The 25,415-nt window shown below is 43.1% G+C and overlaps 1 protein-coding gene across 7 annotated transcripts in view; it reads left to right on the top strand.

Moving 5' to 3' along the window:
• The window catches only part of LOC111069397 (sterile alpha motif domain-containing protein 5), a 163,632-nt gene that overhangs the window by 58,275 nt on the left and 79,942 nt on the right, over positions 1-25,415 (top strand). Inside the window, exon 3 of one of the 7 annotated variants that reach the window (XM_022359452.2) lies at positions 12,224-12,358. The exons of the other annotated variants lie outside the window; for them this stretch is intronic. Within the exon in view, the coding sequence (XP_022215144.1) occupies positions 12,224-12,343 (120 nt within the window). The 3' untranslated portion in view covers positions 12,344-12,358. Of the gene's footprint in view, positions 1-12,223; positions 12,359-25,415 lie in introns of those variants that run through there. 7 annotated transcript variants of the gene reach the window in all.

A 25,415-nucleotide genomic window follows, 5' to 3' on the forward strand; every position in this document is an offset into this window, starting at 1 on the left:
TCTAGTGATTTGGCCAAGTTGTTTGCAGGGCAGAGAAGGAAGAATTTGTAGGGCTTCACCGTTCCACCTGTTGAATGACAAATGAGTCCTTTTGCCTATGGAAACTTAATACAGCAAATCAAACGTCACTCGTGTCATTCATTTCTTGTTATTTTCCCTTTTATTTCCGATTGAAATCGATCCAGTTTCGAGGGTATTTAAAGCTTCGGTCCATTGATGACAGCATTTGCTTTTGTCTTTTTTGTGGTTTGTTTTTTTTATTTTGATTTTTTGCTGTAGCTTGCATTACATGGACATGCCTTCATTTCATTTGGCAACACCTTTCAGTCAAGTCAAGTCATGGTCCTGCTTGGCTCTGTGGTTGGAGTCTGGGTCCATAGTCTCTCTCTCACTCTGTCTCTGTCTCTTTGCTGTCTCTTTGCCGCCTACACAGGCCTTGGGTGATTTTTGCTTAAATTTATATTTACTTTTTCGCGCTGTGTTGTGTGGATGGACCTCATGTTGTTATCATGTGACATATGTGCATCAACGCCCCATGTTCGGGGCCACGGATCGGAGGGCCTGTCAACGCGACAAAGACAGACACCCCGGCTGGCAGGGGGGCCTGGAATCGGGTACCGGGGACCCAAAGATTTATGCTGACAACTCAGTGTTTGATTGGCAAATGGATTGGCTATGGCCTCAAGGATGGAAGATGGAGCGGACGCTACGCGTCGTATGCGTAATTTGACAAGTCTTAAAGTTGCACAGTGATTTAATGGTGGAAGCATCGAGAAGTGGCAGCTTCCGCATGCCGCTAATTGGCAGACCATGCGTGGGGAAAGGGACTGGTAAGGAAAGGTTCTCTCTGGCAATTAACCTGCATTGCCCCGACGGGTAGTTGAACCCCAAGTCAGGCTTTTGTTTTCCCCCGGCTGTTTCGTCTCTTACGTTTTTGGGCAATAAACTAATGAGCGACAAAATGCAAAAGCCACAAAGAGATAGAGAGAGTGAGAGAGAGAGAGAGCTGCAGATACAGGGAGCGCGACAGAGACAGAGACGGGGGCATTCACACTTGGCATGCAATGTCGTCCTGAGCCTTAATTAGAAGGCACTGCCACTCTGCCCCCTAGTTGGCTTAGACGATGACGACGACGACAACTTGCAACTATGCACTATTAACCTTTTGTGCCTCATGTGGCTGCTGCCAGCTGCCTGCTGCTGCTGCTACTGCTGCAACTCGTATGTCTGTCTGTCGCTGTCTCTCTGTCTGTGTCTCTGTCTCTGTCTGTGTCTGCATCTGTGTCTGTGCATGCGGGTGTCCTCGGCAAATCTCATTTAGCAATTTAGCCGCACACCCACTCACATGCCCTGGGCCCTGCCCCTGCCCCTCCCCCAAAAAAAAACTCTGGCTCTGGCTACGATACAGAACACTCACGTCCATCAGTCTCTCGTTTGCTCGTTTGCCTGCTCGCTCATTTAATTAACAGTCGCGCGCCACGCCATATAGAAGGAGCACATAGCAGCAGCAGCAGGAGCAGCACCAGGAGGAGGCAACCACCGAAGGAGGCTGGCCCGAAACGGGTCTGGTCTGGACCCGCGACGAGAAGCCTGGCTCAAGCTCAGGCTCAGGCTCAAGGCGTGCTCTTCGAAGTACTCTTTAATTTTTTTTGTGCAGATTATATTTTGATTTCGAGAAGAAAGCAGCTGTGTCTGTGCCTCTCAGCCAACACTAATACCTATTGATTTCGTAGGAACTGGCAAAAGATAAACCCAGCATATTCTGATCACAATCTGTTTTTTATTTATCATATGTATAACTGACGACGTGCAAAGAGTATCTGTAGCTTCGGTTATCCCTGGCCTTGCTTTTGGTTTCTTTTTCATTTTTTTTTTTGCCGGTTTCGCTTTTTGCTGTGACTGGGTCGGGGGTCTCATCTTTGAGATGAGCAATGTTGCATGTTTTTAATTATGAATTATCATCGTTCTTCCTGACTGGCTGTCTGGCTGGCTGTCTGACTGGCGGCTGACTGCCGCATATAGAGCTTGTTGCATTTAAATGACATAATTATGGCGCATAAAGAAACTCCCACACAATGTCCGGGGCATGGCCTTTGGGGCGGCACTACAAAGGGAAATCTCCTCGCAGCCCAGCCCAACAATTATCTGAAAGATTCCACGTAAATTAATATTTCCCGAACTCTGTTGTGCGGCAGACAACTTGAAAAATTGCAGCACAAAACTTTATTTCTATTTATATTGTATAACAATTTTTATTTGCACCGCCGCCGGGTGCTGGCAGCCACCCCAGACTGCACTCGAATTTTCGAATTTTGCGGAGGATTCCCTGAGATTCTCCGAAAAAATATTTCGGCCAATTGAGAGCGTATTTGAGCGTTAAGGCGCATATTATGTCTGCAAATATCCAAAACAAACAAAAAAGCAAAAATAAAATTTAATTTTTTTCAATTTTATTTTTTGAATTTTTATCAGTTTTATTTTTTGTACTTCAGAATTGAAGGCCACTTGTGAAAAACCATTTTTATTATGAGTGGGTGCCCAGCCAGCCACCAAATACAAAATTATAATAAAAATAAAAAGGAAATGCAATTTCATATCGATTTGCGCAATCAAACACACACACACACAGAGAGACAAGTACAGTTAGCAGCCAATAGCCTAAACAAATAAAATGATGAGCGTCAATGAAGCGAATGCTAAAATGTTTGACTCTCCAGGGGAGAGAAAAGCGACTATGAGAGGGGGAAGTCCACTAAATGGAGAGATACACAGAGAAAAAGAGAGAGGGAGAGAGGTGTGTACGTGTTTGTGTTCATTATCAAATACAGTAGAGACTCGCACTAGTTGGATTTGTGAGATGAAAATTACTCAAGGGTCAAAGCTTACGCTGCTTAAAATAAATTTGGTAATTGCTTTGGTTTTGGTTTTATATGAATAAATTTATATCTTAAATGTATGGAACTATATTGAAGATGAGAATCTTCGAATTTTAAAGGTGCGAACATCGCCATGACAACTTCTATACGAATTCCTTCACAGTCCTCTGTCCACTGTACTCAAATTGATACAGATAGATTGCAATTTGTAGTGCAATGAGCCCTGATGACGCTTCAGCGCTGCTTTGTATTGCATTTTAGTTCAATTTTCGTTGAAGTATTTAACTTAATTGGAATTCTATTTGACTTTCGAGAGCTACAAAGAAAAAGTTTTGAAAAAGTAACTTGAACAAATGCCACTGCCAATGGCTAAATGAAGCTGTCGAAAAGGGTTATCTAGAAAGGGATTGCCCCGCATTGAAATTCAAATGAACACGAAGCTTAATGAGATACAGCGGCCATGGCTTAACCATATATTTTCTGCATAGAATTATGCTTTCTATTACGCATATTATTACTCAATTATAAATAATACTCTATAAATGCAGAAACACAATTTTCAATTGCAATTAAAACGGCTGCAAGCACATAAAACAAAACAAAAAACCTCAAAGCAGGAACAATAAGGCTTTGCCTTCACACAAAGGCTAATTAACTATCGATTGCATTTTACCGCGCTGTTTTTTTTTCTATCTTGTTCTACAGCTTATTATACCCGGTACTCAAAGAGTATACAGGCATATTAGATTCGCGAAGATGTAGGAAAAAGGATTTGGGGATAAGACAAAATATCAAATGAATAATCACTAAGAATTAACGAAGATTTTAGATTGATAAGGTAAAAATACCAAAGGCAGAATGAATGAAACGCAAATTAAAGCGCATTTCTCGTTTGGCTCCTGGCTTTCGGTAAAAATTTTAAAATGCATAGCCACTGAGTACCAGGGGGTATCTTCGTGTCGAGCCACGTATGCTGCGAGCTCAAACGTTTTTCCACTGGAATTTCTTTTGTGTGTGTTTCGACCAACAAAAAAATTTATTACATTGCAATTATAAATTGTTTGGAAATTATTGCATGCATGAGACCACAAAATCTGCATTAAAATAGCACGCAATATTAGCAACAGAATCGAATCTATTTTTTATCACCTAAAAAATAAATATATTAAAAATATATATGATATGAAAATGTTTAAGCTGATTAATAGAAAACTGTGAATATTGAGCACAGGCTTAACGGTCTATTCGTTTTTGTTCCCTGGCCTTTCCTTTTGCCCCGTTTTTACTGGTTAAATTACTAATTAAAAAGGGAAATTAATACGGAAATGGGGTCGGGCAGGGGGGTGTGTTTGCGCCAGAGCTAGAGGACGTGCCAGCGCATAACAAATGATTTTATCAAGCGCCATTCGCCCCATTGTGTGGGAATTATAATATGATAATGATATCGGTAATCTGGAGCTTTGCTTGGCCTCAACTAATAATTAATTTTATTGATCGAGTACGGGGCTTTAGTAATTGCCACTCCTGCTTAAGGATTCAAAAACAAAAAACCATTCATCAAAGAGGCTTGACAAAAACAAAATAAAAACAGCTACATATATAACTATATATAGTTTATTTTATTTTGGGGGACTTACTAATGAGCCCTAATGGCCAAGAAGTAGGCAACACTTGGTTGGAAATTTTAATTTCAATGCACACACGCACAGCGTGATAGAGAGACGGCAGCCGAGAGCCAAAAGCTGAGACCTGACAGGCTGTTAACAGGGGCCAACAGAGCCAACACCTAATGCCGCCACACTTTGATTTATGAGGTACTAACGTCACTAACACGGATGATGGGTCCCCAAACTGAAATCTGTAGCGAAATAAAGTTTCTCTCTCTCACTTTTCTATAACACTTAAGCCTGCTACGAGTACGAGTAGTGCTGGCTGCTCCTCCTCGATGTGGCAATGCATAAAAACGCACTTAAATGTTCCCACGCAATTAATTCAGTGCTGTACATTCGCTCGTTGTCGCGACGCATCGCCGCGTTGTTTGTTGCCTCTCCCTTTGGCTTTGTTTGCTTAATTGGTAAACATTTTGTTACATTTTTACGAGCGCCAAGGTGGAAGGTACGTACCGTACGTACTGCTGCCAAATCAGCCATCGGGCCATCAGGCCATCAGGCAGTGCTCTCCTCTTGCTCTCTCCCTGTCAGTCACTTGCACAATTAATGGAGCAACTTTTAACAGCAACATTTACACAGAAGCAAAAGCAAAAGGCATACAGCTAGTACCTACCTAACCCCACACACACACAAGCACACTTACATTCAATTTAATATAGCATTTTTATTGTTTTGTGCCACTGCGATACTTATGCTGTGCCTTTGTTAATTAAAACACAAACACGTGCAATGCGCATTAAATATACAGCCAGGGTATATCCTCCACCTAACAACCCACCAGCCCCCACCACCCACCATGTATGATGGTGTCCCCGAAGTGAAAGGCAGAAATGATATCATGCCATTTAACGGGGAAAATTCATACGTATGTAAATAATGAACTAAGCTTCAAACAACGAACACAAATGAAAGGATTCCATTTTGGTAATGGAAATTTTGACGTACGAATTTATGTGGATTTGAAGGATTTCCAATTAATGTGGATTGACAGCTACAAAGAAAATTGCTGGGTATAAAATAATACAAGTTTTCAACCCATTACAATATCTTTCGTAGAAGATTTGTTGCGTTCAATATCCAATCGACAGCCTGAAAATTATTAACTTACAGGTGTGTTGCTTGTGTATCAGAGAATCTGACAGCCGAGATAGATTTAAGCAGAACAGTTACTAAAAAATATTCTAATATTCTAATATTGGAAGCACTATCAATATTTTCCCTACGAATAAATTGGCGGTACTGTCCATATTTTCTTTAAGGGAGTTGACAGCTCATCTTGCATCGGAAATCTGGAGATGTTTAAACTCCCATTTCATTTTCAGCCTACATCCATTCATCATTCACCCCCATACCACATTTTTTTTTTCCTATATGCAATGCAAATTTAATACTTTTAGCACATCGTTTTCATTACATTAACAAAACACCCCAAACCAAATAAAGTAAAATATAATTTTAAAACATAAAAAAAAGAACAGCCGTTGAACAAAAATTTTGTTTGGTGCTCGCTTTCTTTTTTAACGTTTTGTTTGGCGAAATATTTCAGTTATACTTTGGCCCCCCGCCTGCATCAGCCCACCCATCATACATATGCCCAGCCATATGGACACCCGTGTCCATATCCATATCCTTTTTCATGTTTGTTTGTTTGTCGTTATGTGCAAAACAATTTCATGTCCCGTTTGTGCACACAATCCCCCTCCGAGGGATGCCTGACTGGCTGCCTGCTGGTAATGGTGCAACATTTTGTGGCTGCCAAAAATATGCGTATGTTTTTGTACGAAAAAAAAGGAAAAATAACCCCCCCATTCGAATAGGGTGTGCCATGATGCAAGGAAGTGTAGATTTTATCTTTAGAGATGGAAAAGTGTGAAGGCTTTTAATGGCATTAAAATGTAACACATTATGTCCAAAATTTCCAAAGAATTTGGTTCAAAAAAAAAAATAATCACACCTTCAGGTGAAATAAATTCGCAAGAATTTATCGGAAATTCGCCACCATTTTTGTTAAATTTCAAACCATTTTAACCATTTTTAGAAGACACTTTCTTAGCCTTTCTCTGTGCGTGAGTCACCCTGATAATAATGTTTGCCAAATACAAAATAAAAAAAGGGTTAATGTAAGCTCATGCCCTTGCCTCCATAGATCCCATTTCTGTGGAAGTCTTGGACCGCATTCAATGCCAAAAATATGTAAAAAAAAAATAGAACAGCTACCAAAAAATGGGTTTCATCATAAAAGATGCAAAAAGCGTCGACATGCCAAAGGATAACCATCGCAATGTGAGGGAGAGCAAAAACAAAAATCAAGTATACGCCGCATCAGACAAACGCAAAGTGGCAGCAGCAGCAGCAGCAACAAAGAGGTAAAGGCATTTGTTGCATGGGAAAAATTGTGTAAGCACATAAGCAGCATGCAACAAACAACAACAAACAATGTGTGTGTAGAATGTGCCTCAAACAAATTAAATACAAATCTGTTCGCCTTAAAGCAACGGAAACGTGAATTAAAATTGAATTTGAATGCCTTTTCTTTTGCTTTTTTCGGGTGTATGGTTTGGGTGCTCTCTCTCTCCCTGTCTCTCTCCGTGCATTCATGGTGGTCGGCCGCATGTCACGTCGAGTGCGGTTGCAATGCGACTGGAAAATTCACCTTGAAACAACAATGCGTACGTTGATGATACTCCGCACAGCTGCTGCTGCTGCCACAATCGAGACCCGACCCGACCCGCCCCGACCGCAAAAGAGTTGTAGCGGAGAGCAGCAAAAATCCAGATGCAATTATTCATATAAAAACGAAACGAAACACGCACTGCCGTTTAATGCAAAAATATTCGAAACAGAAGAGTTGAAGGTGTGTGCCCAGCGGCAACAGCTGCCACTGCAATGGCGATCTCTTGAATCTGTCTCAGGCAACACACAGTCCACACACAGTCCACACACACACACACACACTGATCCTCCACTGACAGTTTTTCCTGGGAACAGGACAGGACGGGACAGGGGTCTCTCCACTCTCCACTCCACTCCAATGCGAAATTCATTTGTCATGCTTATAATTGTCTCACTCCGTTTCGTTGTTGGGGCAAATTGCAATTTTACGGGCTCTTCTCTTTCTCTCTCTCTCTGTTGGCTTGTTGTTGGCTCTTGGTATTTCTTGGTATACTCTCGAAGGCAGCGAAGGTAACTGAAGTTGTAATCAAGGGTTTGTCTTCAGATATGATGAGTTTAAGATCAAACCATCACTTGGAGATGCATCTTGGCGCTGGCAGCAGCTGTTTTCTGTGTACCTCCATTGAAGCTGAAAGAGCATAAATTCTTCGGCGAAAGAACTAGGGCTATAATGCAGTTTGCTGCTGCTGCTGGCCCGCAGATTGGCCAAGCCAGCAATTTTAATGAAAACGTTTTGGCCCAGCCCCAGTGCACAGTCAGAGGCTCCTTGGATGCTGCCTGCCTCGACTGCCTCGACTGCTGCTGTTGGCTGCCTTCACGTAGCTCTCTTGATTTGGTTGCGAGAACCACAGAGCCCTGTGTGGGGCCGCCTCGATTGCTGTCAGTAATTATGCTTAATTTTTTTGGCTGTTTGTTTGTATTTTTGTTGTTTTGTTTTGTTTTTGTGTGCTGTGCTGTGCTTCCTCTGGGATGGATCGATGGATGGAGGCAAAGTGAAAGGGCATTTGTGGCAGTTGAAACATTTTATTTGGCTGGCCAAGAATTCGGCATCCCATCCCCAATACCTCCTTGCTCCTGCCTCCTCCTCTCATGGCTTTTGTACAGAATCCTCACTGATATTAAGTTGTTTGGCAGCTGCTGCTGCTGCTGCTGCTGCATCCACTGTGAATGTGGCTTCTGCTTTGCGCGGAATGATGATGATGATAATGATGATGATGCTTCGTCGTTGTTTAAAATTGAATAATGCCCGCTCATTTGGTTTTATGACATTTCGATAATGATGATTGTTTCTGCCTTTGTTCTGGCATTATCTTTATAAGGCAAACAAATTGTTGTAATTTGGAAAGACCTGACAATGACTGACTGACAGACAGAGACAGCAAATGAAAGAGAGAGAGAGAGATACAGACAGAGAGAGGGGGAGTTACTACAGATAACTTGGCTAAGAAGCAACACAGAGAGACCGCAAAAGTCAGACCTCCAGTTGACGGGGTAATTCAATGCCTCCTCGAATGAACGAACGACGACTGAAATCGTATAATTCCGCACCAGACAGACACAGACCAGACAGAACAGATCAAAACGAAGCTGAAAATGAAATCGATCATGATTGAAATCGAGCAACAGCAGCAGCAGCAGCAGCAGAGCGTATCTTCTGCAACCTTCCACTGACTCGACTCCACTCCACTTTGCTCCCCCGCTGCTGCTGCTGCTGCTGCTGCTGCTGTTGCGGCTTGGTGTTTTGTGAAACATCAACATTTTGACAGGCACACACAAATCCTCTTGAAATCAGATTTATAAAACACAGAACCAGAAACAATACAGAGCGAGTGGAAAAAGAGGCAAAGTCATTGTCGGCGGCGTTGCGCTTGGCTGCAAAAATCTCAAAGACAAACACGAACAAAAAAAAAAAAAAAAAAAAACAACTGGAAACAAAAAAAAAAAGGGAAATAAAGTAGGCAAAGGTATAGAGGGTATATGGGGTAAGGGATAAGAGCCGTCGGGTCCCTCTCGTCTCTGGATGACCGAATCGATGTGGTTTAATGTGTAACATGTAGGCCCCCACCACGGTTGTTGTTGCTGCCTCATCTTGTCTCGCGGTCTTCAACTCCTTTGCTGCTCATCCCCGAACCCCATCCCCATCGCCAGCCCAATTCCCATTCCCGTGGCGGCTTTGTACTCGTATTTATTTTCATTTTCAAGACATTGTAGTGTCATTTCGAGCGACGACGACAGAGACGACTTGACCGCAGCATGAAAAGTAAATAAAAAGCTACAACGCACACATCTCACATCTCCACAGCTCCACATCTCGCATCCACACCAAAACCGAACCGATCCCATCCCATCCGATCCGATCCAATTCGATTCGATGCGATTCAATTCCGAATCCGTGGAACAATCCATGGGGCTTGCTGCAGCTTTTAATTAAGCCAAAACTTGTTGCTGTGTTCGGGATGGACTTGAGCTGCTCAGAGAGACAGAGTGAGAGAGAGAGAAGGAGATGAAGAAAAAAAAATAATTTATCTCGCCGCCGCCACAGCGCGTGTATCTGTATCTGTATCTGCGCGGTATCTGTATCTGTGGCTATCCCTCGCCCTCTGCCACTGCCTTCTGTTGCATTTGGCTTTGTTTGCTCAGGTCTCAGTTCTACTGCTGCTGCTGCCCCGCTGAGCCTGGCAACACCCCAGCCATGGAGCCGCTGTCTTTTTTTTTCTGCTTCATGATACCCTTTAATGGTTGTAGCGTAAGAGTATGAAGGGTTTAGCAGATCGAAAAAGTGCAGCTATGGCATATTCTTTTCTTGGAAATTCCCTCGGAAAAGTTGTCATTATTTGTAGGGTATGCCTTAGTCGTATTACAGCTAAATAGCACCGCTTTTTTTTTTTCGTTGCTGAGTTGTTGCCAAAGCCAAAGCCAAGCCCAAAGCTTCAGCAACAGCTACAGCATCGCATCTCTCACGTTCATGCGTGGCCACATTTTTTGCAGTGCTGCTGCTGCTGCTGCCTGCTGCCTGCTTGCCTGCGTTTTGTTCGTTTTTATGGCAATAATTGCAACTTGATGACTTAATTGCGGATGCAACTTGTTTTCCAGCAGCTCCAGCAGCAGCAGGAGGGCAGCAGGCAGCAGGCAGACAGGAGGCAGCCTTCATATGACTGGAAATTGAATTTTTCCACCTGGTCTGCTTTTTTTTTCCATCTCTGGGTTTTCCTTTTTTTTTTTTTTACTTTTTTTGAAGCAGGATATGCTTTCATTATGGATAGATAGTAGACAGATATGTAGATGGGAGAACGATGGTGATGGAGATTGGTGGGGTGGTGTGTGGTGGGGCATGGTGGCATGCAATTTCCCCCCCGCCATTGCATAAGCAAATAAAAATTCATTAATTTATGACTGCCAAAGGGGGCAAAAGCAGAGCCAGTCCCAGCTCAGTCCCATATCCAGTCCCAGAGCAAGACCCAGAGGCAGAGCCAGAGCAATCCAGCATCTCGCATCTCTCCTTCGATGTAAAGTTTGAAGTTATTTCGAGTTATTTTTATAATCGCGACAACGTGACATTTATGCGGAGTGTTCATGTAAATGATTATTACGTGCCGCAGACGGAGACGGAAGACGGGAGATGGAAGACGACTCCCCGCGTGGACTCCCCCGCCACTCGCCCTCGCTCTTCCACTGCCACTTGCCACTTTACAAAGTTGTTTACCCAAGTAGATTTCATTTGATTTATTTGCCTCAGTATCAGATCTCGCTCTCTCTTCCCGTCTCTTTCATACACAATCTATCCATCTCTTTCCCTGTGTGATCTGTCTGTCTGTCTGGCAGCGCCAAAGTAATTTTATGTTTAATTAAAAAAGAATTCTGCGTCATTTGCTTGCAGAGCAGAAAGACAGAAGAGACTTTTTGATGGACATTTTTGCCATTCATGCTGTTTGTTGTCGATTGCTGTCGTTATTCGTTGTTGCTGTTGATATTTATGTTTAATTATAGTTAACATGTTTTTGTGTGTCTATAATGTTGAATAGAGTGGTGGGAGGGTGAGGGGCAGAAACACACGCAAATGAGTATGAGAATCTCCCTGCCATGCCTATGTCTGTGCACGACTTTGATGTACGTTTTGTAATTAGATTGCGTGGGCCACCACGTCAAATAGAGTTTGAGAGCTGTCTAAAGGCTCCAGACAGTGCGTTGCGGAACTATAAGAATCAAGGTTCAAGGAAGTAACAGAAAATATATTGGGTACACTTAATACTCGAGGAATAGGTATCATTTATGAGTTTTAGATTGAGTGAAAATGGTATCCGAATATTTTAAAAATATTTACTTAATCCATTTTGCAGTAATCTAACTTTTTCTTATTTTATTAAAATATTATCGATTAATGTTTATGTGCAAATCTATTTTTTTTTTTTTTTTTAAAGAATTTAAAAACTAGCCCATAGATAAATTTTATAAATTTGGAATAAAGTTAGCCATACATCAGCCCCTTGTGCCATGTTTTTTATTGTTTTGCAACGCACTGTACCGCAAGTAAACAGACTGAATTGCCTTTTAGTGGGTAGTGGAAGATAGCCTGGGTAGCCTGAAGATAAAGGTGCACTTTTGTTACAGGAATACGAAGCTATACTTACTTTAATGGGATGGCAAAGGGAGCGGCCACAAAAGAGTGCAATAAATTCGAATTCGTTTGGGGCAGGCGAACTCCTTTATGGTGGAATAAACTCAGTAATAATCCTTAAGCTTTAATGAGAAAATCAACTGAAATCTCTTTCAAATGGTAAAGTTATTCATTTCAATACGATCCACCCACACTTGTGAAACAATTCTGATATCCCGATTGGAACAACTTTCTCGGTGATTGATCGCTCGACAGTTAAATGAACCCCTGCTCAGAAAGTGTTTACATTTAATTGCAATTACAGAGCCCACAAAAAAAAAAAGACTCCAAAGACATACACAATTTAATTAACATTTCTCTTTCTCTCTTTTTATTTGATTTCGTTTCAGGTAAGTTCTCAGACCTTCTTGCAACCTTTTACGTATCGAAACGAAACGAAACGAAACGAAACGTTTTGTACCGACATTAAACTGAAAAAGAAACGTGGGTTAAATGTAAAACGTAAGTGACTTTAACTTCCAACAAATAAATGGATGTACATACATACATACATACATATGTACGTATCTGTATCTCGCTTTTTGTTTTTGGTTTTTTGTTTGTACCGAACCTCCAATAAAAAGAGGGGAAAAATCAAAAATTGATAAGACCCCGCCCCTATTGGCCTTCGTTTGGGAGTTTAAAAACTCATTTAGTGTCCAATCAAGCGGCCATAAAATAAAGTCAATAAATCAAGCATAAAAGTAACAAATGCAGGGGGCAGAGCGCAGAGGCAGCTTTCAGATAACACGAACACTCCACCACACACACGCTCACACACACACACACACACACACCCCATACCCATACCGATGTATCACATATGTATGTGGCTGCATTTCAATAAAAATTCGATACGTTTCCTGAGGGAGGGAAGGGTGTGGGGCGCGGAACCGCTCTTTATCAAGGTGTGATGATCACTTGCGTGCCACTCGGCGCCTGACTTGCATTTCAGAGCATCTCACCCCCGTTCCCCATTGGGATCCCCACATGACCAGGCTGGGCTCCACCGCTTTTTGGTAGAATCAATAAAAATAAATCGAAATGTCACAGCGGCTCAAAAGTGTGAGGTCCCGCAGGTTCCGCTCCCACACGCCACAACGAACGAAACAAAAAAAAAAAAAAACAAAATCTGTAAATGACATTGTGGACAGTTAAATTCATTGGAAATTTAATACCTTAACTAAAATCCAATATTAGTTTCAGCATCAACTCGAAAATTAGTCGCCTAAAAACATATTGAATTACTTAAAGAGTAGGGGAGATAGAGAGAGTGGGATCTCTACCCTGGCCCAGCCCAGCCCTGACTTGGTTCCTCATTCAACAATCAATTGTCTGTGGCTCAACATAAATTCTGGAAATGAGAAATGTGTGGCACACAGCAACTCAGCATCGTGCCCGATCATCAGGGGGTCCTCTCCGTCTCTCTTTCTCTCTTAACCGATATGACGGGGGTATCCTTGCGGACACAGAGACCGAGAGACCGAGCCCCAAAGACTATCCACAAATTGGTCGTGTTCAGCTTTAAATCGTTTTACGTATAGTCTCGTGGTTGCAGTTGCTCCCCCCATTCCCCTTTTGAAATGTTTTGCCAAATGTGGCGCTGTTTGTAAATCACGCATGCCGTTTGCCTCTCAGCTCTGCTGCACGCAATCCCCGGCAATGGATCGATTGGTTGCTTGCTGGGGCACTGGCTCTATCTCTGACTCTGACTCTGACTCTCTCTCTCTCTCACTCTCTCTGCGCTTCTCGGTTGCCAGTATGTTAATCTTGGTCAGGCCGTGACTGGGGTCCCGCGTTCGCTCTTCGGCTTAAAATTTATGCGCTGTTCAAACGGCGCGTAATAAATTTGTTTGCTCTTCAACTGTGTGCGAGCATGTTCATTGAAATTGTGGCAACATACAGAGCCAGTGGTAGAGGGAGAGGGCGAAAAAGCTGAGCCTGAGGAGTGAGTCTCCCCAATCTCAGTTCCAATTCCCCAATCCTCACAACCCAATACCCAATTCTCTGCTGTGTTTCCCTTTTCCCTATAGGCGGGGAATTGCCCATTGCCGCCACTTCATTTTGTAAGCTTTTAACAGCATTTCAGCATTCTTCTGTATTTGTTTATCTAAACTTTTTATTCCATTTTGTGTGTGTGTGTGTGTGTGTATGTGTGTGTGTGAGTGTAGAGCGGAGCGGAGCTGCCTGTTCTCTGTTCCCTGTTCTCTGTGCTGTGGCATTGCTTTATCTTTTGGTCAAGAGCAGTCTGCGTTTTGGAGTTCGTGCTGCCGTTCCGTTCCGTTTCTGGCGGCCTAATTGATGCGCACTTGGTTTCCAGGCTTGGTTCCTCCGACTCCGACTCCTGCGCATGCGCAACATTCACACTTTCCAGCGTATTGCCCGGCCTGGCCTGACTGTTGCCAGTTGCCTGTTGCTTGTAGCCCAGTCGCCATCTCCACGTTGATTGCACATTTTACTTGCGCATTTATTTGCATTTTTTCTCACACCGCCAATGTTTTTTTTTGTTTGTTTTTTTTTTTACGGAACTCCAGCTCCACAGCTCTACCTGCCCTCCTTGCATCCCCTTGGCCCACGGTTTTGGGTGCCCCTTGTTTGCTTTTGCTTCTTGCAATGCAATTCAATTGTCTTTAGCTTTTGAGCGGATCTGTTGCTCGTCTTTTCATCCACCGGAGTCTTCTTCATTTGTTTGTTTGTCTTTCAGTTTCTCATGTTTGCCGACTCTCCACTGCTCCACTGCCGCACTGGTCCACCTCTGCTGCTCACACTCCCTTTTCGTTCTTTGGTGTAAAGCCCTCCTTAAATAGTTCATTTAGTTTGCATTTTTATGAAGTCTTTGTGTGGGTTGTGTAATAAATTTAACTCAAGTTTATTTATGTGCCATCTTCAAGACATTTATCACTCAATTTGAAGGCGTAATTGGGCGCAAAACGACAGGAGGCTGCCACAGGAGTCTCCGTCTTCACTGTCTGTCTCTCAGTCTCTGCAACTGACTCTGACTCTGACAACTGACAGCCGATATGGCATCTGTGTTGCATATTTTGCATATCGTTATGCAGTTGTTGCAGTTGTTGCAGTTGCAGTTTGCCGTTTGCCGTTGATGCCATGGCTCTTCTTGATTGGCAAAGCCGTCGTCAGAGTTGACCAAAATTGGATGAGTCTCCTCCATTCAAGTGTGCCTGTGTGTGCTTGTATGTGGGGGACATGATCTTAACGGTTTATCCCCTTGATTCGTGTCGCATGGAGACAATTTTATTTGCATATGATTTTTATTTATACGTCTGTCAGCAGCTCCTTGAGCTTTGAGGCTGTTGCTGGGTTACGAATCTTACACCAACTTTAATTGAGTTCTTGTTCGGTTCGGTTCTTGTTCGGTGGGACTTTTACAGATGGTTTTGTGACCAAGAAAATATGCTAAATTGTGTAACTAAACTAAAACAGTTACGTTGAGCATTAATAGAGCAAGAACGGATCCCACTTTGACCTCGAAATAATGGGTTTTACATCCTGATATATTATGATAATTACCTATTCACTGATTGATTTATGAACCACATACGAACATGTAGAATCAGTCAGAATTATTATTACTACCGGAAGCTTTTTTGTTTTTTAAACCATAATTAGGATAATAAATATAATAATAATAAATAATATAATAAAAATAATAATAATACATATTAATAAAATATAATAATAATAAATATAATCTATTTAAAGGCATAGCAGTATTTAGCTCAAATCTATGGCATAATAATTCTGTATCCACTGCGAAAAAGCATACATTAGTAGTACTTTTATATGCCATGCCATCAATATGTAGATTTAATGGATATTCCACTTGAATGACACGAAAAATGTTGCAAATTAATTTACTGCTTCATCAAGCATTAATTTTAGCATTTTCCCCCTTAAAAGCTAGCCCGCAAATTTGCACAAATATATAGAGATAAATGCAATGTGCTGTTTAACCAAAAATAGAGACAGAGAGAGAGAGAGAGAGAGATATATATATACACTCTGAACACGTGTATTTTGGCACCTGCTAGCTCCTCGAATTCGAACAATGGCCAAAAGCGTCGACACAGAGAGGGATAGAGACAGGCAGAGACAGAGTGAGAGAGCAGCTGAAAATGTCGTTTAGCAACTAAAAAGCATTTTAAACAATAAATAAGCAATTTATGCCACAATAGAGTCCACAACAAAAAAAAAAAGGAAAAGCAGGACGCAAACGTAGGACAGTGGGAGGTTGGAGAATGGCTATGCAAAAATGTTACAAAACATTCGAACAGCCAGCATTCAGCACATTTTGTAATTTCATTTCATTACGCTCCTGCTCCTGATGGACGGATGGACGAATGGACGGAAAGACGGACGAATAACTGCAGATGGATGGATGGATGGATGGCTGGACAGTTGTTGGACAGTTGGCAGCTTGAAGTCCGACCCGCTCGTAGCTCTGTTACACTTCTGAATGCTCTTTTTGGTAGAGGGTATTATTGATTCCAACAGCTGTTGACAGCGAAATGTTTTTAGGTGCAACATAAGCTTTAAAGAAAGGTCTCCTATAGTCTTATAATACAAGAAAATAAATCTAAATGTGCTCTTTAATTTCTCTCGCACAGAGCAGCTTAACATCCATCACTTAGCTAACAGAAAGGATTGTTGCTGTTTGGGACTTAACATTCCTGTGGAATCATGAGATTTTTCAATTATTCTCTGAGGGTATTTAGTGCATCGAGTTAGCCTTACTTTACGGATTTTCCGAGTAGCTTTCTGTACATTTTTTGCTGTTGTTTTTTTTTCCCCGCCTTTAGCAACAGTCTGTTTGACCGAAAAACTTTTCTCTCGAAATTGCTTTGCGCTCTGCTCTGCGCTCTGCGCTCCACGCTCCACTCTGTTTCTGTGGATGGCCATTCCGGGCATTTGTTGCTGTCTGATTGCCCGCAAAAGACTAGTAGTAGCTTTTGGAGTCGCGTCTCCTCTTCACACAGGAGCGTAGCTCCAGTGGTTGCAGCGAGCACAAAAAATCGAATTTCCCGTGCGGACTGATTCGATTTGGCGTTGCAATTTCACGCTGTGTTATTGCAAAGTGGCTGCAACTGTCGGCGCCAGGCGGCAGGCAACATCAGCGCAGCTGCCTCACCAACCAACCAAAAAATCCCCCAGCCTCCCCCACTGGTCCGATTCCGTACTATTCCTAAACTCCTCTACACTTCAGCTATGCGGCAAAGCCACAGCAACAGCAGCAGCACCAGCCAGCAGCTCCTCGTTCAACTTCCAAAATAGCAATTTCGATGGCGCACAACAATGGCCAAAAACGAACAGGCAGCAGTAGCAGCAACAGTGGAAAAAAAAATCTCATTTAGTGACGAATTAAGCGCCAAAACAGACAGGCGATTCAGTTTGTCAGACAAGCGCTAGACACAGATACAGTTCCGGGTGCTGATGCTGCTGCTGCTGCTGCAGGTTCATGTTCACGTTCAGGTTGAGGTTGAGGTTGAGGTCTAGGTCCCTGGCTCGAGTTCGGTTTCGAGGGTTCGAGGCCTGCAGTGGGAGGAGCAGCAGTCAGGCAGTAGATGACTCTGCAGTATCTATGGTCGGACATCGATTGGTTTTGGCTGGACCTGGACCTGGACCCTTCTCTCCATCGCTGTTTATGGCCTTAAACGCCATTTTGTGCGCGCTCATTCACGCCAGGGGCCAGGGTTTGACATTGCCATACATACTCAGTCCCCTCCTCCCACAGCATACCCAATCCCATTCGCAGCATTCCCATTGTCCGTCTAGTCCTCCGCCTGCACTGCCTCCACTGCCCATTGTCTGCGTCCATAGAGCATCCGCATCCGCATCCTCTCACATTCGCATCCGTTTTCGTTTCCGACTGACTCGTGGGTGTTGATGCCAGCGCGCTGCTCTGCTCGGCGCTCTCGCCACCCATTTTGACAGATTGTTGCAAGGGCAAGTGCAATATTAGAACATGATTTATTTATGCAATTTTTACCATAAAGCGAGCAATTTTGCCCCCAAACTGAAATTTCCCTGCCATTGGCATTTTTGTCTATCATTTACGAGAGAGAGCGCGAGCTTGCAATTTGTTTGCATCGCTTTTTTTTTGGGGGCTTACCCCCGTAGCCCCCCGTAGACAACGAGTGTACGGGCACGAGTAGTGCAGCCGTCATGTCCATTAGTCGATGTGTCGGCACGTCAATTTGTTTGTGTCTATCCCTCAGTCTGTCTGTCTGTCTCTCTGTCTATCTATCTATCTATCTATCTATCGCTGACTTGCAATGTTTCAGGTTGGTATTGAAATTATGATATGGAATGGAAAAGCGACGAGTGCAGAGTGCAAAGTGTGGAGTGAAGAGCCGAGAGCGGAGTTGTGTGCGCTGCCTAATAAGTTCTTAGTTCCCCGTGCTCTAGTACACTCGTAATGGCAATTAGCTGCTGTGTGGCACACTACTGACTGACTGTAATTAGGAGTGCTCGGTGGGGGTAGGGTATGGGCGGGCATTAAACCTAATGGATTGGCGGCGGCGCTGATGATTTGATGCCGATGCAAAGCTGATTTGCATCTCACTTCATTTCTGATTGTAGGCGTTTGCTTTAAAAGTATTGCGTACACATTGAACTCTAAAAATGTACACACACATTTTATGAGGAAATAATATTTTAGGGGACTTGAATAAAAATTGAAACGCAGCTTTGCACGGTGCAGTGCAATGGACAGACATTTGCCCTCTCACTCGAACTCGGCAACGCCAAGCAGAGCTCTTATCGTTTCTACGATCCGCTCTGAGCGCTCTCTCTATGTGCACTCTCTCCACTGAAAATAGCAACTGTACACTGTACAGTAATATCATAGGCAACTGGGCAAGATGGACAGACCTCTCACTCGCTCTCGGCAGCAACTCTGGCACTACAGTGCACGATAGCTCTTGTCGCCGTGCGCTGCTGTGATCCTCTCTGAGCGCAACTCTCTCAATACGCATTCTGTCCAGCAGCAAGAACAGCACAAGCACAAAAAAAAACAAACAATTTTCTTCTCACTTGCACTTGGACTTCTTTTATCTGCTGCGTCTCTCGGTACTCGCCCACAAGCAATTAAATACGCAAATTACAAGAAGAGCGCAGTAGCAAAGTAACGGAAACCAAGGCACAGAAGAACAAAATAGAAACAGAAACAGCCAGCAGAAGATCTTACACTGAGAAGAATTTCATAGCAAGTAACTAAAATACGCTGAGATAAACATTTTATGGGGAAACTTAATGAATTGAATTGAATTGAAAATTAGAAAAAGTGAATTAGAAAAATGGCCATTCATTCAGCACATAGCTTTGGAACTTTGTGTATATGAAGATATCCATCTTCAAAGCTTTCCATTAACACCTTGAACAAATATTCTCCACCCTCCCACTCCGCACACAAATTTCGAACAACCCCCGAACACCCCCGAGCCAGGAGCCCACGCAATCAACTGCAATCAACACCAAAAGCCAAAAGCAATAAAAAAGAAAGAATGAAAAAAAAGAGAAATGCATAATCAACATTTTTATCATTAGCGATAGAGAAATATGCAAAGCAGAAAGAAACCAAAAACCCAGAGAAGTATTTCAAAATGGGAAAAAAATGGGGGAAATGCAGCAGAAGCAGCGGAGCAGCAGGGGGTGGAGATGGAGGGAAATAAATGAAGCACATTATAAATGCCAGAGTACATGCTAACTACAACAATTATCCTTAATGTTGCCACCAAACTGCCATTACCAGAGGGGGGGCTCCGGGTCTAGGTCTCCATCTCCATCTGCGTCTCCTGTCCAGGGACGGACCATCTCTGATCACTTGCTGTGAAGAAATTCAAATTAAAATACTTGGAAATGGTATGCAAAATAGTTTCAATTTTGTGCCAGAGCGAAGCCCAAGGAATGCTCATTATTCATCTGGCAGAGGACACAAAAAAAAAAACACTCCACTCCACGGCAGAGGAGAGATAAAACAATTTTATAAAATGAAAAGACAGAGAAAAAAAAAGAAGAGAAATCGAAAGAATTCTCGATACGAATCAATATCCCCTGATGGGCATTCCATTTAGCGATTGCTTGGAAATTGCAGTTAATTATACCAGACAGAGTACAGCGTTTTGTGCTTATTGATTTACGGTAATCAAGCTGACCATTATTAACCTTTTGTTGTTGCTGTAGTTCCTGTAGTTTTTGTTTGCTTGGAGGAACTGCTAAACAGTTCCGAGGCTCAGCTCAGCTCAGCTCAGCCAAAGGACAAACGGTTGTTAACAAGGCAGTCGGAACACGCGATCGACACCCATTACCAACACCCAGTAACACACAGGCAAACACACACAAACACACACACACACACACTGGAACAGGGTAATAGCATCATGGGAGGGGCATGGCATGGAAGGGCGGGCAGTAATATGGCGTTGACCAACCCCCCTATGCCACTTGGTGGTGTAATCAAAGCCAGCTGCTGCTTTCCGTCTGCATTCCATTTACCTTGCTCACAGTGAAAGAGCCCTTCCTCCCTCCCTCCTCCACCCCATCCTTATCCTTATCCTCGTTCCATGGCACTTTTCAATTATGTTATTAAAACAAGGAGCAAAGGAGTAAAAGGACTTGACTGACCAACGTTGCGTGTTCTGTTCGTCGCTCTCTTTCTTTTTATTGTACTTCTTTTTTTTTTAAACACTCTATTTTTATATCAGTCAGGTAGGATAGGGTATACAGGGGTGTAGCTGTGATGCTCTATGTAATGGGAATAATCTCCGAAATAGAGTGAGCAGCCATATAGGAGTCGGATCTTTGGAAATCTCTAAATCCCCAATAAAGTCCTATATAACAGCATGAATGTTAGCATGAAGACTTTGATGCACTTAAATCTCCCAAATATCATTTAATTATGAGGGGATTAACACGATCAGGGACTACCGATAAATTGGTTTGTTTTTTGTAAAATAAAACACCCAAAATAAAATCGTTGTAAAATTAATTTTCTATTCGAATAATTCAAATGTTATTAGAGGGTATCTTGCAGTCTCATTTTGCTCTATCTCTAATGCATTCATTTGCATTTTTATTTGTATTTTTTTTTTTTAGTAGTAGTAGTAGTAGTCGTATTCCTTAACCAAAGCAACTCATAAATGTTGTAGCAATTGCAAATGGCAGTGGCAAACATGAAAATTCAATTATGAATACTTGGTTTAAGGTTGACGCCCCGTAATTTCCCGCCGCCCCCTAGCACCCAGCACCCAGCACTCGTCATCCATTTTGCTGCAGCAGACTGCTGCTGCCGCTGCTGCTGCTTGGCCAAAGTCTGGTGGCCCAAGGCAATTTCCCTGAATAAATATTGTAAATCTATGACGGAGAGTCTCATTTGCAATCGGAGCGACCGCAGACATACAGATATACAGATGGATTGAGTCGCACAGACATCGTCTAATTATGTCGAGTAGCACATACAAACACACAAACACACACACACACACACACACAGCATATACAGATCTCATGCATTCGGATGCAAATAAAAATAAATATTTACATTCAATTTGGCAAACGCGGCGGCAAGCGCAAACTTTGCCAAAGGAAAATTGTGCGTAAAAAGCAGCAGGCAGGCAGGGCAGGCAGCCAGGCAGTCAGCAGCATATTTGTTAACCTCAAGCAACGTGGAGACCGACCAGAGACCAGAAACGAGGAACGAGAAACGAGAAACCGATTTCGATGCCGATGCCCGATTCCCTGTACAGCAGACAAAATCGATTACCAACTGATTGAGTGAATTGGGAGGGGGGATCCTGGGATGTAGATATACATAGCTATAGCTCTATAGCTCTACAGCTCTTCGGCAACTGTCAGTTAAAATGGTAATTGACTTTTGCGCGAGACCGCAATGTGTTTTGTAAACTTGTTGCCATGCCGCCCCCCGCCACTTCTCTCTCTGTGTGTATCCGTATCCCCCCCATTTGCAATAATGCCAGGCCAGGCTGCAGCAACATGCGTATGTAGTACGTATCCCCCAATGCGAATGCAATTTCCACAAAATGCTGTGGCATAAGCCAAGGCGCGCGCACGCTCTGCTCTCCGCATCGCTCTGCTCCCATAATGTCATATTAGAGTTTTATCAACTGAAAGAGAAAGAGCGGGCGGGTGATTGGGATGGAGATAGGGGGGCTATGAAAATTTAGAGCGCTTCTGTTGCTGCTGCTGCTCGAAGGAAAGACCGAGCCAACGACAGCCTGCAATTTTCAATTTCGCGCACACTTTGCACAGATAATAGAAATTTCTTTCTTCTTTTGTGCATCCCCAGAAGTCCCTGCCACTGCTGCTGCTCCGTTTATTGACACAAATCGCAAACGCATTTGGCATAAGTACCGGCCAACAAGCTGCCTCTATCTTTACCCCTGCTCTGCCGAGTCGTGTCTGTACTTATTGTTTTTCCCTAGATTCCATGCTCCAACTCCTTTGCCTGCCTGCCTGCCCGCTTGCCTTCCATTTGGAGTATCTGGGTTATGAGTGGTTTAATGGCAAAAACTCACTCTCAATTCCTTTTGTACTCCTCAGCTTTAGCTGGTTTATGTGCCTCAGAATAACTTCTGGAGGGAGAGAGAGTGCTGTTTGCAAAAACTATTTCCTAAGCTGCTACGAAAAATGTGTAATCCTCTGCTTTAGACAATCGAGAGAGAAATCAACTAAAGGAACTTATATATGGACAGACATATGTAGTAGGTACATCAGCTATGTCTGAAAGAAATCAGTAAAATGTAAGAAAAATGTTGAAGAAATGCTTAAGGAATGTTTTTACTTTGATGCATGTAAATCTCTACTTTGTAGCAAATACGAAAAGAAGAATATCTTGAATTGTTTAAAAATTCATTTGGTTGTGGATTTGTAGCCTAGCTGGCAACGCGCTCTCGTGCCAGCTCTTTTCCAGTGTGGCTAAGCAGCTTTCAAAAGCAAAACTAAGTGCTCAGTTATTGATATAATTATTGGATTTTATTGATTCATGGCCTCTTTAATGATGGCCTCCCATCCAGGAATACATTACTCAGTGACAGCTGTGGCCGCCACTCATTTGTAATTCCAGTGGACGTCGGAGGTAAGGCTAATGAATTCACCTTATCCCCGAAAAACTGTGCCAGTTTTGGCTGATTAGCTTCTCAGCTGCCGCTGCCCTCTGCCCGCTGCCACTGTCACTTCCACTATGGATGTTTGTGGGGGCAAGCAGAAAGCAGCCAAACATCTCTCGACAATGAAATATATTTTTAATCAAGCTAAATCGAATTCAAAGCAATACACCGGTGCCTCATTATTTAGGCAAATGTACAGCCATTAACTACACAAAAACAACCCAAAACAGCAAACGGTCCGAACCGGGGACCCAGCCACTATAGAAAGTTCTGACCCAAAAGTGATGCGGGGGTGGGGGGGGGAGTGGGGCCCCACCAAAAAATTACAACCGAAAAACAACAAATTGACAAATGTTGCCACTTAATGTATGCTACGGCTGTGCCTTAGGGGGCAGAAGCAGGCCAAAAATGTTCAACAATTTTGTGTGTGTGTGTGCCAAAAATATACAAACTAATTAATAAGAGAACAACCATCGAGGGAGTTGACTGACTGCCACGCATTGGATTTTATTTGAATTTGTGAAAAAATTTAATTTCGAACAAGGAATGAGGCAGGGCAGGCGGCTGTATGTCGACACAAGGCGGCAATTTTTCAGAGACCCAAAGAAGAATCCAGCAAGAGAGAGCAGAGCAGAGCCAAAGCCACTCAGAGTGAGTTAGTGAGTGAATGACTGGGGAGCCACGACTTCCTACAGTTTGTTAAGGGAATTTTGCATTTTGTTTGAATTATTGCCTTCATTAAGATTGCGTTGTTGATTTTATTCCCGTACCCCCCTGTCAGAGTGAGCGACAGCGTGACTCCTCCCCCTTTTCGCATTACCATTCCACCATCATTCCCAGAGTTTCTTTTGGCCTTTGTTATGTTCCACCTAGACGAACGGAGAGAGAGAGCAGAGCCCAGCCCCCAGACAGTTGGCTTCCCTGCTGCTCAATTATTTCGGTTGTGACTGTGACTGTTACACATCTTGAATGTTGTGACTGCACTTGACAATAAATTTCTACCTACGCAGACAGCAGGAACGAGTGGTGCTGGTGGTGGCGGCGACGGCGGGGGGTTCTCTCGTATTTTTAGCTTAATTGTGAATGAAGTTGGATCTTTGTGCCTTCTACTAGAGAGGCCCACCATCATCGTCAACGCGTCATGTGCTGACATGTGCCTGTGTGTGTCCCTCCTGTTTCTGTATGTCTCTCCTCGCCTACCGCTGCTCTGCGGCTCTGCTCTGTGTAATTGTGCGAAAATCATTCATATGGAAAATGTAACAGACTGTGACCATTGAAATTATAATTATGCGAATATTTTCCCTTATTTCGTCACTTAATTTTTGCAGGTTTTTTCAGTAGGAATTTGGATTGGCTTTTGTGTTGCCGAAGGGGGCCCCCGCCCTCATTGCTTACTCCTTAGAGAGTTGATTAATAATTGAGTGCTGATTAACAGTCTTAGATATCGGCTTAAAGTACATTCTGTACTTTTATTTGTAGTGCTCCTGGAGCTACATATTCATAATTCTAACCACCATATTCCACGCTGTTTACTTCAAGTTTTGCATAATTAAAAGTGAACAAAATAAATAGAGAAGAAAATGAAATGAAAATTCTTTCCTATTTCCTGGCCTGCATTTCACTTTCCTTTTTTTTTTATTGCTGCCGTTTCGTTTTTCCCATTTTGTCAAATAGCCGCGGGCACTGGGCAAACTTTCGAAATTTAACGCTCAACACAATGGGAGGGCTGCCAACTTGACTGCAGAAATTGCTGGGCTGCCAGAAACAGGACAGGGGCGGACGCACGTAGCCCGTAGAACAATTACAACTAGGAACAGCAACAGCAACAGGAACAGGAACAGGCTGGGACTAGGAGCTGCTTCTCGTTCTCCTTCTATCGTGGGTTTCTTTTTTTGTTTTTTAGTCTTATGCAAACAGGAAACGCATAATGAACAAAGTCCGAACGTGGCGCCGCACTCACTCTCAGGCCAGGAACACTCCTGTGGCAGTCAGTGGCAAGGGGAGTACAGTACAGAGTACGGCATGGCATTCATTCAGTCATTCATACCTTTTTTGTTGAACAGTTTCGTGGTTAACAACCGTTTCCTTATCCTTATTATTTTAATGCCTGCGGCAACATTTTCATCTTACTTACATTTTTGCACCGCCGACCAACTCTCTCTTGACTTTTTACCCCCACCCCACCCGTACTGGGTTGATTGTCTGTCTGTCTCCGTCTACGTCTACGTCTTTGTGGCTATAATTGGGGTTAACTGTAGTGCCAGCAGGTGAGGAGGAAGCAATCGCCCCGCCCTGGCATTGTGTGACCAAAGTGTGCCAAAAGAAAAAGTGCAATTTTTGCCGCACTTATAAATTGTCTAGAGTTTCCACGGTTGCCCGATACGACAGAGTACATGGGGCA

Source organism: Drosophila obscura, unplaced genomic scaffold (genome assembly GCF_018151105.1).
Source record: "Drosophila obscura isolate BZ-5 IFL unplaced genomic scaffold, ASM1815110v1 contig_150, whole genome shotgun sequence".
Taxonomy (NCBI): domain Eukaryota; kingdom Metazoa; phylum Arthropoda; class Insecta; order Diptera; family Drosophilidae; genus Drosophila; species Drosophila obscura.